The 17,865-nt window shown below is 32.7% G+C and overlaps 2 protein-coding genes and 1 pseudogene across 3 annotated transcripts; 1 reads left to right on the forward strand and 2 right to left on the reverse strand.

Moving 5' to 3' along the window:
* The first annotated feature begins 869 nt into the window (after positions 1-869).
* Positions 870-2,750, forward strand: LOC129321848 (uncharacterized acetyltransferase At3g50280-like). The gene has a single exon (XM_054967773.1). The coding sequence runs from the start codon at positions 955-957 to the stop codon at positions 2,428-2,430; it is 1,476 nt and encodes a 491-aa protein (XP_054823748.1). The 5' UTR covers positions 870-954; the 3' UTR covers positions 2,431-2,750.
* Positions 2,751-5,979: 3,229 nt separating this feature from the next.
* LOC129322551 (uncharacterized) lies at positions 5,980-8,530 on the reverse strand (annotated as a pseudogene).
* On the reverse strand, positions 8,505-10,861 carry LOC129284560 (uncharacterized). 2 transcript variants are annotated; one of them, XM_054920073.1, is made up of 5 exons: positions 10,629-10,861; positions 9,676-9,909; positions 9,451-9,561; positions 9,233-9,312; positions 8,505-8,943 (listed from the first exon to the last, which is right to left on the reverse strand). In XM_054920073.1, the coding sequence occupies exons 2-5, from the start codon at positions 9,721-9,723 to the stop codon at positions 8,772-8,774; spliced, it is 411 nt and encodes a 136-aa protein (XP_054776048.1). In that variant the 5' UTR covers positions 9,724-9,909; positions 10,629-10,861; the 3' UTR covers positions 8,505-8,771. The 2 variants fall into 2 exon arrangements, with proteins under 2 accessions (XP_054776048.1, XP_054776049.1); XM_054920074.1 differs by having other exon boundaries at positions 8,506-8,943; positions 9,451-9,534.
* Positions 10,862-17,865: the final 7,004 nt, after the last annotated feature.

Raw genomic sequence — 17,865 nt, forward strand, 5'->3', positions numbered from 1 at the left:
TCCCAAACCATAAGCTTATAGTTAAAGTTGGAGATCCTATCATGCTCTTAAGAAATATTGATAAATATCTAAGTCTTTATAATGGCACATGTCTAATTGTCACCAAGGCAGGAAAACATATTCTAAAAGCACAAATAATTTCAGGATCAAATGCTGGGACAAAGGTTTATATTTCAAGGATTGATATGTCACCTTCTAACTCTCGACTACCATTTACTCTTTGTAGGAGACAATTTTCAATTGTATTGTTTTTTGTTATGATCATAGACAAGATTAGGGTCAAAACTTACTTAGCATCGGGCTGTATTTATCAAGACATGTCTTTACATATGACCAGCTATACGTGGCTATATCTCGAGTGCAGAGTAGAAAAGGGTTGAAGATATTAATTCTTGATGCAAATGGCAAACCTACAAATATTATGTCGGTACAGGGAGATTTTTAACAATCTAACTTATACATGACAGCCACCTATTCATTGAGATGCCATAATTTTTTTTTTTGGCTTTTTATTTGGTATAATAAGTAATTGCCTTTATATATAATATGTGTTGATAAATTATCTAAGATCAAATAGTGGTTTAAAATATACCTAACACATCATCACCATGATTTTTTCACCATTATTCTTAAATATTAATCATTTATATATTAATTAAATCTTATTATTATTTTAGGTATATAATTATTCAATATGTAACTATTTTTCATCATCTAAGCATTAAAAGAAATTATAAAAATAATATCCCGTGCAGCGCTCAAAAGAAGAAAATGAATATATTAGTTGACACGAGATCGGACGAGGATCAGAGCTCAAAAGAAGATTGAGATTCTCGTGTTTCGTTGGTATTTAAAAAAAAAAAAAAAACAAAAAGCCAACTTCTCGGGCTTCTTCTATGTTCCTTCGTTCAGTGAAAGGCAATTGCACATAAATTCCCCCTTTCTCTCAATGCCATGGTCGCCATCCGAGTGGTGTCTACAGCTACGATCCAAGCAAGAAGTCAAGTTAATTATGGTGATTCGCCTGAAGAAATCGAGCTCAATCCCTGGGATCTCCAATTTCTGCTAAGTGAGTATGCCCAAAAAGGTATTCTTTTTCGCAAACCCATCTTGTCTTCTTCTACTTGCTCTGGTTCTTCTTCTTCTTCAGATTACACACACAAAACTATCCAGCACCTTAAGGACTCTCTTTCTTCCACCCTCGACTTCTTCCGGCCCCTTGTCGGCCGTTTAGTTATCGTCCCTCACGGCGGCGATGATGATACCTTCTCCATCTTCGTCTCTTGCAACAACACCGGAGCAAGTTTTGTTCATGCTATTGCAGAGAACACTGCAATTTCCGACATCGTTGAGCCCACTTATGTTCCTCCATTTGTCCACTCCTTCTTCCCACTCTACAGATCCAAGAACATCGAAGGAACTCAGATCCCATTATTGGCTGTCCAAGTTACAGAGCTCGTGGATGGCATCTTCATGGCTTGTTCGATAAACCATTGTCTTGCCGATGCGAAGCCGTTCATGGATTTCGTGTTTGCGTGGGCTAACATCTCTAGAAATGGTTTAAACCATATAGCCTCGACTTCAAAGCTCGCTTCATTCGACCGATGGTTTCCTCCTGGTAATATCCCACGTCCTATACGAATTCCATTCAGAGAAATAAAGGACACTAATCTTAATACGCCCATTGATTCAAACCAGCCTTTTCCATTCTCTCAGAGGTTCTTCCACTTTAAAAGGGAAAAAATTGTCGAACTGAGAGAAAAAGCAAAGTCAGAGATAGAGGATGGTGCTATCGTCAGCAACAAAATCTCCTCGCTGCAAGCGGTTACTAGCCATGTTTGGAGATCTGTGATCAAAAATCAGCATCTTGATCCAGAAGAAGAGGTCACTTACAGATTCTTTGTAGCTGTTGGACACAGAATTTCTCACCCACCATTACCCAGCAACTATTTTGGACCCACATTGCAATTTTCATATGTGACAATGAAAGCACGAGACTTGGTGGGAGAAGGAGGGCTTGGGAAGTTTGCTTTGGAGATGAACAAGATAGTATCATCATACACAAGCGAAAAGATCACGACGGACTTTGAAGATTGGGCACGAAATCCAAGGATGCCTCCAAAGAGAGAGAGTGGCACAATTGGGAAGTTTATGGGAACTAGTGGCAGCCCAAGGGCCAACTTTTACCCAATTGATTTTGGCTGGGGAAAACCAGTGGCAGTTCATAGTGGCCTTCCCAATCCAAAGAATTGGAAGCTAGTTTTTGATGCTGGAGTAGATGAAGGTAGCTTTGACATTGAGCTTTATGCTTCCTTTGAGATGCTGGAAGCTTTAGCAAGGGACCCTGAGTTCATGAATGTGGTGTCGCCAATGCCACTACCATCGCCAGTGACAGGGATATCCAATAAACTAGCACAAGCTCGGCTGTGAAAGAAGTAAAGCTTGATGTGATGCTAAATTGCAACATCCTAAATTTGTATTTTTAGTGTTAATTAGGGATTAATAATGATTTGAGAGGGTTTAGAAGTATTTAAGAGTAATGAAATGAATTAGGAATAAATATTGGACTGGTTGAGGGCTAAATTAACAGTGTGAAAGCGTCTATTGTGCCTGAAATGGGGAGCCAAAATCTGGCCTCTCTTCGCCGTGCAATTTGTGACAGTGGATGGTGGCTGTGCCGTGGCGGATGTGCCCAATCTGGAAATATTGAACACGGTTTAATATAAGTAATCAAAGCTCAATTCTCTTTTGCTCTTGCTTGTTTTGTATTTGTGATTTTTTTTGACTATGAAAATCTCATGTTTGGTGTTGTGAAATGCTTAATGAAGTGGGAATATGTTGAAAATGATACATGATGAGAAATGTGATTTTATTCTTTTGTAAGTATGATTTGGTATATATTCGTAATGATATCTTTTGGCATGATCATGTATGTCGTGTTTGGGAGGTTGTTGCTAGGAGATATGTATGTCTGTGTTGTTCTATATACTATGTGGTACGCCACCAAAGGGCCTAATGGTTGGCTCACTTTATTTGGAACCTTGGTATCGCCCTTTTCTTTTGGTTGGGATTGTTGTTGGATAGGTCAAGGGACATGACACTCCTCAACTCAAAGTGAGAGAACCCATGGTCTTGTGTAAGCTCTTACATTTAATGATTGGAAAGATTAGGCTAGCTCAGTCATATGGACAAGTGTTATTGTAATTACATAGCCTATGAGTTCAATTAGAGGGTTAAAGAAAGATATAAGAAAAATTGTGTTGATCATGCTTTAATTTACAATTTTTTTTTGGAAGAAAGTGGAAGCTTGTTTTAAGTTATATCCTGCTTTATTAGATCATAAATCTTAGCTTGCTTGCATGCTTGTTGAAAAATAGTGCTTTTAATTATTGATATATTATGTATTATCCCGTTGTTTAATATTTTTTAGGCAAGGTTTCCGGTAGGAATCAAGAGAAAGCTTGATAGGCTTGAGGGATTATGGCTTATTATAAAAGCCTGCTCATGCCCACTTGTATTATTCAGATGTATATTGCTAAACTTTAAAGCTATTTTGGATACATTTGCATATTTAACATGTTTGGATTAGCTTCTTGAGAATTTTGGCCCAATTGCGGGAATTAAATATACTTGATGACTTTTGAGGTCATTTAAGACGGGAACAAGTGTGTTTGAATAATTGATACATATTTTGATGGATCAAAGTTGCATTTGGGATCATATGTACGTTTTCACTATTTTATGTGCAAAGTATAATTTTGGCTTCAAGTAGTCAATCGTTGATATGCTGTGTTTGGGCTGAATTTAATGAAGTTATTAGTATTATCATGTTTATGGAGAATGATTTCAAGTCCAAATTGAGGTTAATGGCACTTGGTAGCATATTGAGATGGCAAATTGATCTCAATACTACCAAAAAAAAAAAGAATTTATTTACCTATATACTATATTTTTAAAAGTATTTCCTCATATATTATGAATCTAAAACTTGACTTGTATCATATTGAGATTTGAACATTGTTTTAATATAAAAATACAGAAATTAGTCTCTGTCATACTAAATTTGTACTCGAGAGAAAAAAGAAAATTTGGTGTGTCAAGTTATACTCAAAAAAGAAAAAAGAAAATCAATGTGCACTCATTTCACCTTCACTTTCTCTCTCATCCTCGGGTGAACCTCTCTCCACCTACACCAATGCTTCCTCTTCATGTGTATGTTCTTTTTCTTTTCTAAAGTACAGGGAGTGTTTGAATTGCATGATACATGTATATGTGATGGTATGGCTTTTCTTTCTTCAGCATAGAGAGTGTTTATATATAATATAAATAATATTTTTCATTTCTTAAATTATAAGTTAATTTAATATAAGATTATGCATATAAATCCTGTGGGAAGAAAATTGAACTGATATTGTAGTGTCATGATTAAGTGTGTAGGGATATTTTTAAAAAATTTATAATTTTACTTTGAAAAAGAAAATTTATAAATTTACTTTATTATATTATATTTTTACTTATATACATAATCTTATATCAAATTAACTTATAATTTAAGAAGAAAAAATATTATTTATATCATATATAAACACTTTATATTTAAAAAAGAAAAAGCCACACCATCATATATACATGTACTATGCAATTTAAACACTTCCTATACTTTGGAAAAGAAAAAGAACACACACATGAGGAGGAAGCATGGTGCAAGTGGAGAGAAGTTCACCTAAGGGTGAGAGAAAAAGTGAGAGTAGGATGGTTGCACATTGATTTTCTTTTCTCATTCTTGAGTACAACTTGACTTGACACACCAAGTTTTCTTTTTTCTCTCTCTTGAGCACAAATTCAGTTTGATAGAGATCGATTTTTGTATTTTTACGTTAAAAAAATGTTTAAATCTTGATATGATATAAGTTAAGTTTTAAATTCATAATGTACGAGAAAATACTTTTAAAAGTATAGTTTATGAGTAAATATTTTTTATTTTTTGACAGTATTAAGACCAATTTACTGGTTGAGACTCTTCAGGCTTGTTTTATAAGTGAACAGTTATTGGTTTGTTTCTAATACTTTTTTTTGCCAAACATTGGCTTGTTTCTAAATATATGAGGGAATGATAATTTAGTAAATTTTTAATTTGATTTTTTTTAATTCATTCCATTGACATTTTTCTGATAATCAAATGGGCTCATAAAATTTTGGATAGAGATTTAGCCCCCACTATATTTTGATTTACAGCTGGAATTACACAGCTCAATCAGAAGCCAGTGTTAAAATTGGCTCTCAAATTTCTCAAATGTTAGACGTTAGAAACATACAGATGTGTGTTTGGTTATTTTAAGCCAGCATCCAAGGCACTATCTGCAGAAAACAAGTGATGTTAACTTGCTACACGAGTATTGCTTAGAAATATCTACATTCTACAAGTCAAAAGTGAGTGAGGAAAAAGTACCCGATAGGATACGGATCAGGTGCAATGGAAAATCATGCAGTCACTAAAAAGTGAAAAATTCTCATTGTGATTTTTTATCCCATGACTGATAATAAATAAGTGTATAAAAACCTCCCCTTTTCCCAACACATAATCACGTATCTAAAATAAAAATAAAAATATAATATTTTTAATAAATATTTAACTATTAATTTAGAAAATACAAATTTTATCTTGATGATCTAGTTTAATATTAATTTTTTATTTTTATAAATTAACTATCTAGATATATTTTGAACAACTCATAGTTAATGTTAAAATTTTTTATAATCCTTATAAATTTGATAAATAAATATAAAATAAGATAATGTTTTTAGTACTTTCCAAAAAATAGTTTTTTAAAAAGTTACAAGCTAATTTTAAATATGAATCAAAAAATCAAAATCCACACTGTAAAGTATATTTAAAAGTTAATTTATAAAAAAAATAATAAATTGAATCATCAAATAAAATCTGTATTTTAATTAATATATTTATTAAAAATATATTTTTTTTATAAATTTTGTTTTAGATAAAATTTTATTGTGCACGTGCAAATGAGAAGCCTTTTTATACACCAATTTCTTATTAGTTATCAGATAAAAATTCACAGTATAGATTTTTCACTTTCCAAACTGCACAGTTTTCATTGCACCTGATCCGTATCTGTGCCCGGTCACCCTTCATGGAGTTGTTTTGTCCAGTCAAAGGGCTCCCACTCTTTCAAGAAGTTAGCGAGACTGCTTGCTTTTGTACATCCACTGCCTCATAACGGCGATGCCGATACATGTCTTCCTCGGCCAGGTGAAGCATTCCTCTGATAACATTAAGGCCAAGGTTGCTGTTGAACTGCTTCTCATCATCAATAACATGCACAAAACCCTTGTCAAGAAAATCAACGTGGAAGTAAGGAAAATGCTTAGGAATAGAATTTCGCAAACCCTTTTCACTTGTATCAATGAGATTGTTGGCGTTGTCGTGGGTCCACTCATCTTCAGCTTCATCAATTGCCTGTGGTGACATCAATTGAAGAGTGTCAATGAATTGAAAATTATGATAGATCAAAATAAAGATGACTCAAATTCTATAGCAAGTTCAAAAATGAATGTGCATATGCGTGGGATGTGAACATTAAACAGAATACTGCGGTTTTTTAAGTATCATTTTCTCAGAAAGATTTATTGTTGTATTTCGTGAAATAGCAGATAGATTGCAGTGTCAGTAATAGCAACGAAAAAACAGAGGTACTAGACCCCCCCAAAAAAAAAATTGTTACTTGAAATCTAACCTGAAAGTCTAAAGGAGCCGTTTTGGTAACATCTTGAGGTAAAGGAATGCATTCAAATCATACAATGACGACGCTGTTGTGCCAATCCCATCACAGTTTCAAGAAAAGACCCACCTCCTTCTCTTGCTTTGCAAACATCTTAATGAGGCATTTCTTGAAATTCCGAACTTCACTCTACACATCGTCATTCACAGTTCTAGTAGATGACTCATGCTGTTAAGGAAAAGGTAGTAGATAAATAGTCATAATTTGAGTTGAAAAGAAATAATAGTATTGTTAGTTATTATTCAGAATTGTACTAACTATAGAGGGATTAAACTCATGAGCCACACAATAAAATTGTGAGAGAAGTAATTGAGCACAGGTTGAGATTGGAGACAAGTATTTCTGAGAATCAATTTGGTTTTATGCCAGGTAGATCAACTATAGAGGTGATTTATTTACTAAGAGGATTAATGGAAAAAGTATCATTGTAAAGATAACGATTTACATATGGTTTTTATTGATTTGGAAAAAACTTATGATACCGTATACCAAGAGAAGTGCTTTGGAAAGCGTTAAAAAAAAGGAGTACGGATTGCTTATATTAAAGCCATACAAGATATGTATGAGGGGGTTAAAAACTAGTATAGAACGCCTAGTGGTCAAACAAAGGATTTTCTTATAAAAATTGGACTACATCAAGGATCATCTCTGAGTCCTTATTTGTTCAACTTGATCTTAAATGTTTTGACGGAACATATTCAAGGGGAAATTCTGAAATGTATGTTCTTCACGGATGATATAGTTCTTATAGCAGAGACAAGAGAAGAGGTTAATTGCAAATTTGAGTTATGGAGGAGGACATTGGAGTCGAAAGGCTTTCGTCTTGAGTAGAAGTAAGACGGAATATTTATATTGTAAATTTGGTAAAGGACTATTCGACAATAATTTAGAAGTGAAATTGAGAGATCAAATTATACCTCAAGTGAAAAAGTTTAGATATTTGGGAGCCATTATTCAAAATGATGGCGAAATCAGTGGAAATATTTTACATAGAATTCAAGTGAGTGGTTTAATTGGAGAAAAGCTAAAGGAGTTATTTGTGACCGTAAGGTGCCTAATAAACTTAAAGGAAAGTTTTATCATACTGCTATCAGACCGACAATGTTATATAGTAGTGAATGCTGGGCTCTAACGGGACAGCAAGAGCATAAAGTTGGAGTAGCAGAAATGAGAATGTTACGATGGATGTGCGGATATACACGTAAAGATAAAATTTGAAATGAGCACGTACGCGAAAAAGTGAGGATGGCACCCATTGAGGAAAAAATGGTAGAAAATCGGTTGAGATAGTTTGCGCATGTACAAAGAAGACCAAGGGAGGCACCAGTGAGAAGAGTGGAACATATAACTTTAAATTCGATTAAGAGAGGTAGAAGAAGGCCTAAGAGAATACTCTTGGAAGTTGTTGAACGCGATCTCTTAATTAATAATATTCTTAAAAGCTTGATAAATGATAGAGCACAATGGCGTCTTGCAACCCATGTAACCGACCCCACCTAATGGGATAAAGGTTTGTTGTTGTTGTTGTTGTTAATTATTACAATAGGTACTACGTAAGGACTTGACAGCCTTAAGTTCTAGTCTCTGTGACTACAATCTTATACACTTTAATCCTTCCCAATCGTCTCTATAAAGATAGATAAGATCTTTAAGGATGAACACTTGCTTCAGATGCTTTTTTAACATAGATAATCTTTTTATCATACAAAGAAAAAATGTGCCCCGGTCATCGTCGAGTAAATTGAAACAGAAGTAATTATTAAAGGTATTGAAGTATTGTGTATTGAGACATTTACTGCTTAAAGAAGAAAATGGCGCTTTAATATGCAACAATGTCCCGCCACCAAAGGCTGCCACTTTGGCAACATTAGATACGTGTGATTAGCAATGGAAATAATGTGAAGCACGAGACAATTTGCAATGTCTAAGCAAAAGAAACATCTCTCTTGTTGAGTCGTAATACGCTTAGCATCACTGTCTCTTCTTCCGGCTCTTTCTGCTTTCAGCATCTTCAAACTCATACTCATCATCTGAGTCACTAAACATTTTAAACCGCTTTTTCTGCATAATCTTGTGAGCAACATGCTTATCAGCATCGTCTTGTCCTTTTTTCTGCTGTAACGATATGCTTTGCTTGGCATATCTTATAGAAAATGGTATGTGTCAACATAGCAACTTTAAGAGTTAATGGTAATTTATAAGAAACGAACAGCCATATCGAACAAAGAACAATCATGTTGAGCAACTTCTAGGAACTTAAATACAAGAATAAAGAAACAAAAACAACCCATTAGATCACAAAATAAGTATATGTTATGCATGTATTTTAGAAAGTGCACCTGATCACAAGGCACGTGAGAAATGACCAAATCAATATATTCAGAATTAAAGAATAAGACGATGAGACAGAGTTCCAAAAATAGAAAAAATACCTGCTTGGACTTCCTTCAGTTATTGGCCAGATTATGTCACATTGATCTGCCTGCTTTGTGATCATACTGCTTGGCTCCAGCTGCCCTCAAAAATAAGACAAAAGAAAACAAAGAGAAAAAAGAAATGAAATTATCTCTAGCCCTAAAGGATCTGTTGGAGATGGCATCGTGACAATATAAAAAAAGTCTAGATTAGAGGTCACTTTTTCTCAACTTACCAATAATTTATCAGCTTCTTCATGCTTTCCCTTTAAACGTAGCAACAGAGCCTTAGCTGCCAATTGGTTTGCACTCATCCCATCCTTTTCATTTTGCATAGAAGAAGAAACCTCATCAGGGAGCAGAAAGGAAGTTAAAAAATAAAAATAAAAAGGAAAGAAGACACTGACCATAACAAAGAAGAAAATAAAAAACTAAATATATAAGGCTTTAAATTGTATTACCTCAAGGCCCAGTGTATGTGGATGTTGCTCCTTAATTTCACTTCTCATGATATTTTCCTCTTTTTTCTTCTCGGGACCATCATTTACAAACTTGTTTAGGCTAGATTCTACTGCAGAAATCCCAACGTCCGCAGCTGCCTCAGCTTGACTTTTTCGTTTACCCCAGTACAGAGAATCTCAAATTTTAGGTGCCTTCATTTCATGATGCATCTCTGATACACCCCTTAAATAATCCTGCCAGAATTTCATTAGTCAAATTCAGCGACCTCCATGAGAATTTATAAAATGAACTACACAAAAATAATGAAAACAGGGAGATTTTTGCCTTAATAAACAAAAGCTTTCCCTATCTGGATAATCTTGTCAATTAAAAGGAAAGGTGCACTATGTGGGAAACATTAGATAAAAGCCACAATGTAGGTCTATAATCAGGTTTTGAGATGAGAACAATCTAGTCAATTAAAAGGAGACCTGGAGAAGTTGCAATGCCCTGCTTTTGGTACTAAATTGATGTATAGAAAATTAATAGGGAGGCAATCTGCTAATTTAATTAGGTGAGACATTGAGAAGTTGTAAGAGGAAAATAAAACTTCCTAAGTGATGTCATGAAAAGATTGGCCTCAGTGAACATCAAAGAGACCTTTTGCTCAAATGAAATGCAGAAATATGCCATGGAGATACCAATTTTGATTCTGTTGCAGCTACACAAAGGTCGCCAATTACAAAGGAATGCCATTAGCTTTAGCCACATGAAAGACACAGATTATTGTCGACGAGAACCAATCTTACCAGCATAAATTTTCATGTTAAGAATTATATATAACAATTGGAAAACTGCCGATTGACTTAACATCAACTTGACATCACAGCCCTAAGGCCACAATGGATCATAAAAAATGGGGCAAAGACACACGATTGAGAACCAAATAGAAATAGCTAGAAGAAAGCCATACCAATGATGAAAGATTGAGCAGAAAAGTCGGCGAACGAACCGAACAAATCCCTCCCCGTAGCCAGCTCCGGCCGAAGATACTGTTCCCGATGCAGAGTAGGCAGCGGCAGTCACGGGCAATAACGGTTAGCAGCTGTGACTGACACGAAATAGGGGCCCTACCTTCTTCTAAAGAGGGTGACGAGAATCGAGAGTCGAGAGGCACCGAGACGCTGGGCGACTTGAGAAGGCGAGAACGGGAATGGTGATGAAACTTCTTCACTTTTTTGTGAAGCTCATACCGGTCGTCAATTTGATTTTTTAAATTTGATTTTTTAATTTTTTTTTTAAATTTTTCATGTGAGATTTTAAATTTTAAAACATAAAATAACTTTTAAAATAGTTTAATATATGAAGTATATTGATAAATGACATATATAACTAAATTAAAATAAATTAAATTTTAAATTAGTTTAATTTATTTTAATATAATCCCTTATATCATGTTTTGAAACCTTTTTTTTAAATTTTAAATTTTTTTCTATTTAAATAATTATAATATTTTTCATCAATTTTTATGTATTTCAACAAATTTTAATAGTGTAACATTTTTTTAAATAATAAAGATTAAATTAATAATATAAGTCAATTTAAAGAATTAAATTAATAAAATTTAAATTAAGAAACTAAATCGATGATAGAAATAAATTTAAGAGATTAAAATTACATTATTCTAATCTTATATTTATTATTCGATCAATTTTTTAAATTGTCTAGATAAAATTTTAATAGTTCAAATTTAGATAAATAAAATATTATAATTTTAAGTTGTTTAGATAAATTTTATTAATTCAAATATTAAATTAGAAGATAATGCCGCAGTTCTAGCTTATCTATGTCAGCATTGGTTTTTAAAATATTTAGTAAAAATAATAGGCATGATATTTCTAAAACTTTCAACATAACATCCTCCAATTCCTTATTGTTCTCTATCATTATCTTAACTTTTTTAATTTAAATTTTCCTCCCATAATCCCATATATTGTTATATTGATTTTTATTTTTTTTAAAATAATAAATATGATATTTCTAAAACTTTTAAGACAACTTCCTCTTATGTCTTTTTTTTTTAAATCTTATCATTTTAACTCTTTTTGTAAAATTTATTACTGAATTTTCTCTCACACGATCCCATTTATTATTATATTTATTTTTAAAATACTTTTTAAAAATAATAAATATGATATCTCTAAAACTATCAAAAGCAACTTTCTTTTATATCTTTTTTTATATTATTATCTTTTTTTTAAATTTATTCTTGAATTTTTTTCCATGTTGATCTACTATCGTATTGATTTTTAAATATTTTTTAAAAATAATAAGCATGATATCTCTAAAACATACTCCATACATTAAAAAATGTAAGGCATTTTTAATCAAATTTTACCTTTAATAAAATAGTTATTTACTTTTAAACTAACCATATCTTTTATATTTATCTCTATTAAACACCCTATAATAAATACAAAGTCATTATCAATAGGGGTACTTAAAAAAAAGGCAATAATTACACCTCAAGAGACTAAAAATACCTTACATTTTTGAACATCCAACTTCTTAAAAATGTCTTATATTTTTTTTGAATGGAGGGAGTATAAGATAACTTCATCTAATTTCTTATTTTCTCTCTCATTGTGTTAACTCTTTTTTGTCAATTTATTCCTGCATTTTCCCCCATAATCTCATCTATTATCATATATATCATAACTGCCCTCAACTTAAAAAAAAATTAATAAAATGGCTTCAATCCCTCAACTATCCCAATCTTTTCCAGAAAAATTCTCCACTAATTTAGGACTAATTATCTCTTTAGTTTAATTTTTTTTTCAAATTCTTACAATCATATAATTTAAATTTTATAAATAAATATTAACATTCAACACTTTCTTAAAATACATTTAACCTTTTATCTTAATCCTTGATCGATTTATAAATCATAAATTAATTTTTTATTCTCTCAACTTTCATCCAACCATAACTTCTCTCACAATCTAATAACGTCAAGGTGCTATCAAACACCATCAAAGTCAAGTTTTGAAGTCCATAAGCCACAAGCCATAAACAATGTCTCATCTTTTTTGGTGAGATTTTTCATTCATTTCACTGTCAATTCATCTCTCTTGAATTAATCTCTATTCTATTTTTAGCCTCATTCATCTCCCTCAAAATTAACCCAATTTTTGCCCTATTTTTCGTGAACATTATGTAATGTTTGAACTTTATTTGATTGTAATTGGTCTATAACAAAAAAAATTTTAACCTCCTTTGCCTTCCCTTGCTTGCAAACGACTGGAAAACTTGACCAAGGCCAGCAATGTAATGACCCTATATTTTAAATTTAAAAAAATAAAAATAATAAAAATAATAATTTTTTTATATAAATTAGTTTTATGAAAAATAGAGAGTGGTGATTCAGTAAAATTTAAAGTAATAGTTCACCTAAAAGTTTAGAGATTAAATTTTTTTAAGCAATAGGCTAATTTTATTTAGTTTAAAATTATGAAAAAAAAATTCCAAAAGTACCTATGTCTATTATGTTATTAAAGGAAAATAATGTGTCCTCTCTTGTAATTTTCACATTTTCCTTATGTTCAGACTTCTTATTCCTCTCTGTCAGTCAGACGCACCGCCTCAAATTTTTTCATCTCGTCCTTCGGCCTTTTTGAAAGTTCCAGAGCCAAAAGAGGTCGCTACCTCCCCCTTTATTATTCCGGTGTCATCCTCGTTGCCATCATTGGTGTGAGTGTGTGTTAGAACACCTTCCACCATTGTTAAAGGTCCAGCTCGCGAATTCTTCCTATCCCCTATTTCACACTGCCAATCACTCACTTTTCTGAGTGGCTGTTCAGCTCATCTGTCCATCGCCGGCTATTCTTCCTTGCTGTCGTGAAGGGCTTCTGAAAGTGGTGAAGACGCTAGTTTTTTTGTCATTGTTCTCCGCTCTTTCCAGACGCACAGATAAGGAAAAAAAATATGGAACCTTCGAATCAGTCTTCATTTTCATTGCTGTCTCCCTTTGTTTCTCTTTATGTTTTCCGACGATCTTTCGCTTCTGTGCCTTTGGTCATCATCTTTCTCTTCTCTCTTCTTTTCTATCTGATTGAATTTGGTGATTGAGAGAAGCTTTGAACTCAAGACCTTTGTTATTCTCCATCCTTTCGTTCTCCTTCCCTGTTGTTTTGTCCGTCAAAAATATCTAAGTTTGCCGGGGATTCACCGCTGACGAGGTTGGAGTCACGATCACTGTGCTTCTCTTTCTCCTCTGTTCATGTGCGCTGTGGGGTGCTGTCATTGAAGCCTCTCCTTCATCATCTTCCCCTGTTTCGGGGCTGTTCTGGTGACGGGGGCTTTGACTCCTCCTGATCGCTTCTCTTTTTTTCATTAGGAAATAAGGTTCAAACCATATCACAAAAGGAGTTAATTAGGAGTAAGTTATATGTTTGAAAATATCTCAGGTAAGTGGATAGCGTCGAACTAATTTTTTTTTCAATCAAAATTTTCTTTACTAAAATACTATATTTTTCTGGAAATCATTTTCATAGCATTAATGCGATTATTGGATATTTGTTGATTAACATTTCTTTATTTTGCAAAATTAGCTTTACTAAATTTGAAATGTTATTTGACCAATTAAGTCAAGTTTGAACTTTGATTATAATATTTTTATTTTATCAAATATTGGATTGATACAGAAAATGATTCATGCGAGTTCGACGTTGGAATTTTTTTCAATAAATACAAGCACGAGCATCGGATGTGAAATTTGATTCTGACAAGTTTTAATGCTTAAAAGTATTCATGCGAGTTTGATTTTGAGAATGAGAACTGTATCTTAAATGTGATGATTTTCTCGCATGTTTGAAAATGGTTTTAAAAGGGGGACTTTATATAGAACACTGGTTGCTAACGGCAGTTCCGTTAGCCCTTGGCGTGCCATGGTACACCTAGCTAGCAGAGTGTTTATAGGAGATGCTAGCCCTGTGCAATGGCCAACGCATGTGGAACAGAGGGATGGTTATTCGTGAGCATCGTACTCACGTTTGTTTCATGGCTTCGGCTGCGTTTGGTTACTTACCCTTGTGGACTATGTGTCCACGTTTGTTTTGTAGCTTCAGTTGCGTTTGGTTACTTACCCTCGTAGATTGTGTGTCCACGTTTATCTTCGTGGCAAGAGCCGCGTTTGGTTATCTGCCCTCGTGGATTTTGTGTCCATGTTTGTTAATTGTTCTGATAAATCCCTGTAATATGAATTTGATTAATTGATTATTTTACATTTCATTTGTTTTTAATTAGTGAATTATTTATAATTATTTATTTTATTTATTTACTTTCTTGTAATCAAGTGATAATAATATTTGGTATGATATTTTTGTAGTTTAAGATTTTATTTAAACTTTATGAAATTCTTTTATTTTTGAAGTTTATTAAATTTTTTATGAAAATCGTTGCCTCTTTGAATTGCATGATTGTTTCAAACTTTCCTTTTATTCATGATCAATTATTTATTGTTAGGACGTTATTCACTGAAAAAGATATTTTGGTCTTAGATGGTATAGTTGAACTCGTGACTCGAGAAATTAATTGAGGAGTTTTATTGCTGAATTGAAGCAGAAGAATTATTTTAGTCAACTTTTAATTTGATTAAAAATTTAAACTTTATACCTACGTTGGCGTCTGGCCTTAGGTGCTCCACGTAGACTACAGGTAGGATCCTCACATTTCTTTTAAAATTGAATATCTGATTTAATATTGTAACAATTTCTAATTACTCTATTAGTGTATTTAACGTATTAATTTCAAAATTTCTTCGATCATGGCTTAAGGGATATGAGTTTTGTGCCCATATCCCGTGCTGGTCACATTAAATTTTTGGGGGTGTGACAAGCAAGTTTGGGTAATATTGCATGTGAATCACCAAGTTAATTGATTCTTTTAACACCCGATTTCCTAAATCGCTCAACTCCTTCCCCTCATATTCGGGTTCATCAGCAGCAATCCAAGTTTATTAGCTGTGGAGGGAGCTGGCTGGTGCATAGGAGAGAGAGGAGGGAGGAGAAGATCTCTAGCATCCATCAAGCGTGGTTGGACAATGAGGGAGGATGGGGTAAAATATGAAAAAGGACATATGGAATTGCAAACTTGAAGTTTTAACCAATCCGTAAACAAGAAAAATTTTCAATTCTATTTCCATATTCATTTTTACCTTTCCAATTCTATCATACTAAATGAGACCTTAATTTAAAGATCATTGAACATTTTGCAACGGTACTCAATTGATGCCCAAGAAAAAATCAAATATATATAAGAGAAACCATTTTTGAGCACCCACAAACATTGAAGAACCCATGAAAATGAATAGTGAAGGAGAAAAAAAATAAAAAGCAAATGCCCAAAAAGTCTAGAACCACCACTACTATAGGAAGGACTTCTGATAACAATTATTTTAAACTTTTAACATCAATTATTAAGGAAAAGTAAAAAAGAAAAAAGAGAGAGAAGTGGAAAGTAAACATCAATGTTGGTTATTTAACCAATGTCAAAAATCACTTTCAATGTCCATTATATACCGATGTTGAAAGTTCAAAAAAAATAATAATTGAAATTGCTTTGAAAATAACTTTTAAAAATAGTTTTTTTAAAACCATTGTTAAAAGTATTTTTAACCATAGTTATTATAGATAATTGTAATTAAAAGTGGCTTTTAACAATGTTTATTATAAAATAATCAATGTTAAACAAGTTTTTAACAATGGTTTTCCAACAACCATTATTAAAAGTTACTTTTTTGTAAAAAATAAAAATTCTTTGAGTTTCTATACATACAAAACTTAAAACCTATAAATGCTATGTATTATACAGTAAGTATAAACAACTAGCCAGTAGAACCACAATCACTATACAGCAAGTTACAACTACACTATATGTTTATTCAACTACTAAAAAAATTATAAAATTTTATTCAACCTTTTCTTTTTGAAAAGTATTCTTGAAGAATTTGTTGAGCTAAAATTTTTAATTTTTTAATTTTGGTTTTCAACATCAGTTTATAATAGACTAACATTCAAAACCTAGAGTTTTCACATCGATTTTCATGAAAACCAACATGGAAACTCTATTTGACATCGGTTATGTGATAACTAACATAAAAAATCTTCCTCACATCTTCCCAATGTTTAACATATTTACAATTTTGCCACTATCTTATTTATCACAATGGTTGTGTATAAAACTAACGTTAAAAGGTGACATGAAAAGTATTTTTTTCTAGTAGTGTACGTGAAATTTTGAGTACACAAAAGCCAGTAAAGGATTTACATTGATTTAAAACTTCAAGCTATACTTCCCAAACTTCTCTTCAATAACAATAGTAAATCATTGGATCATGTTAGGTATGAGAAAATTCTTCTAGTCTTTGACATCCCCACCTCTGAAGAAAACCTTGTTTTCAACTCCAAAATACATTTTCCTACTTTTATTCACCTCCAAATTTCTCAAATTCTTAAAATTACATAGCCTCAATATATCACCCACAATATCACCACTCTCTTCTTACTTAGAGAAACTATATCCCATAAATTTAGCTAGTCCTTCAAAACCTTAATTAGCTCATACTTAAGCTCTTCATACTTTAAAACATGATATTTTCTGGCCTCTCCAAACTCTCCTTGTAGAACTCCAACACATGATCCCATAATGGCCCAATACATTTGGTGACTCCCCAACAAAACTTGTTAAACAAATACTCTACCTTATTGCACTCTTAAATATTGGGTCTTAATGTGTTCATGAAGTGCTAGGGTGAGATAAACACATCTTTAGGGTTTCAACAAAGGAACACAATCGTACATCTTGACCGCTTCATGGACTTTGGCAATGTAACATATGCTAAATAAGATGAAAGGAGTCTTGATGATGGGAATAAGCTTAGATCAGGATTGTTGGTGTCAACATAGAGATTAAGATAAAAATTTAGCACAAGGACAGGAGGGTTGGTAGTAAAGAAAGGGTGTAGTGTAATAGTTTCAATCGAGTTAGGGTCGAGATTTAGGTTCATATTTTATATGTCTTGTGTTAAGGATGGAGAAAGTGAGGCTTTAAGCTATGTGGTGCCACATTTTGGTAGGGTGATAATGAGAATGTCTAAGTCCTTAGCTTGAAAGTAGGTCTGGTAATTAAGAATTGCTTGCATTAGGCCATTG

The sequence above is a fragment of the Prosopis cineraria genome, unplaced genomic scaffold, assembly GCF_029017545.1.
Source record: "Prosopis cineraria cultivar Desert tree isolate PC_DT_omini unplaced genomic scaffold, ASM2901754v1 PC10, whole genome shotgun sequence".
In the NCBI taxonomy this organism is placed as follows: domain Eukaryota; kingdom Viridiplantae; phylum Streptophyta; class Magnoliopsida; order Fabales; family Fabaceae; genus Prosopis; species Prosopis cineraria.

What these genes read in the sequence shown, in the direction of transcription:
- LOC129284560 (XM_054920073.1), bottom strand. Translation starts at nt 9,723, where the DNA reads ATGAGAAGTGAAATTAAGGAGCAACATCCACATACACTGGGCCTTGAG. An exon ending in CACATACACTGGGCCTTGAG is followed by an intron (nt 9,562 to 9,675) that starts GTAATACAATTT and finishes CTCCCTGATGAG; the next exon opens with GTTTCTTCTTCTATGCAAAA. An exon ending in ACTGAAGGAAGTCCAAGCAG is followed by an intron (nt 8,944 to 9,232) that starts GTATTTTTTCTA and finishes ATTTTCTATAAG; the next exon opens with ATATGCCAAGCAAAGCATAT.
- LOC129321848 (XM_054967773.1), top strand. Translation starts at nt 955, where the DNA reads ATGGTCGCCATCCGAGTGGTGTCTACAGCTACGATCCAAGCAAGAAGT.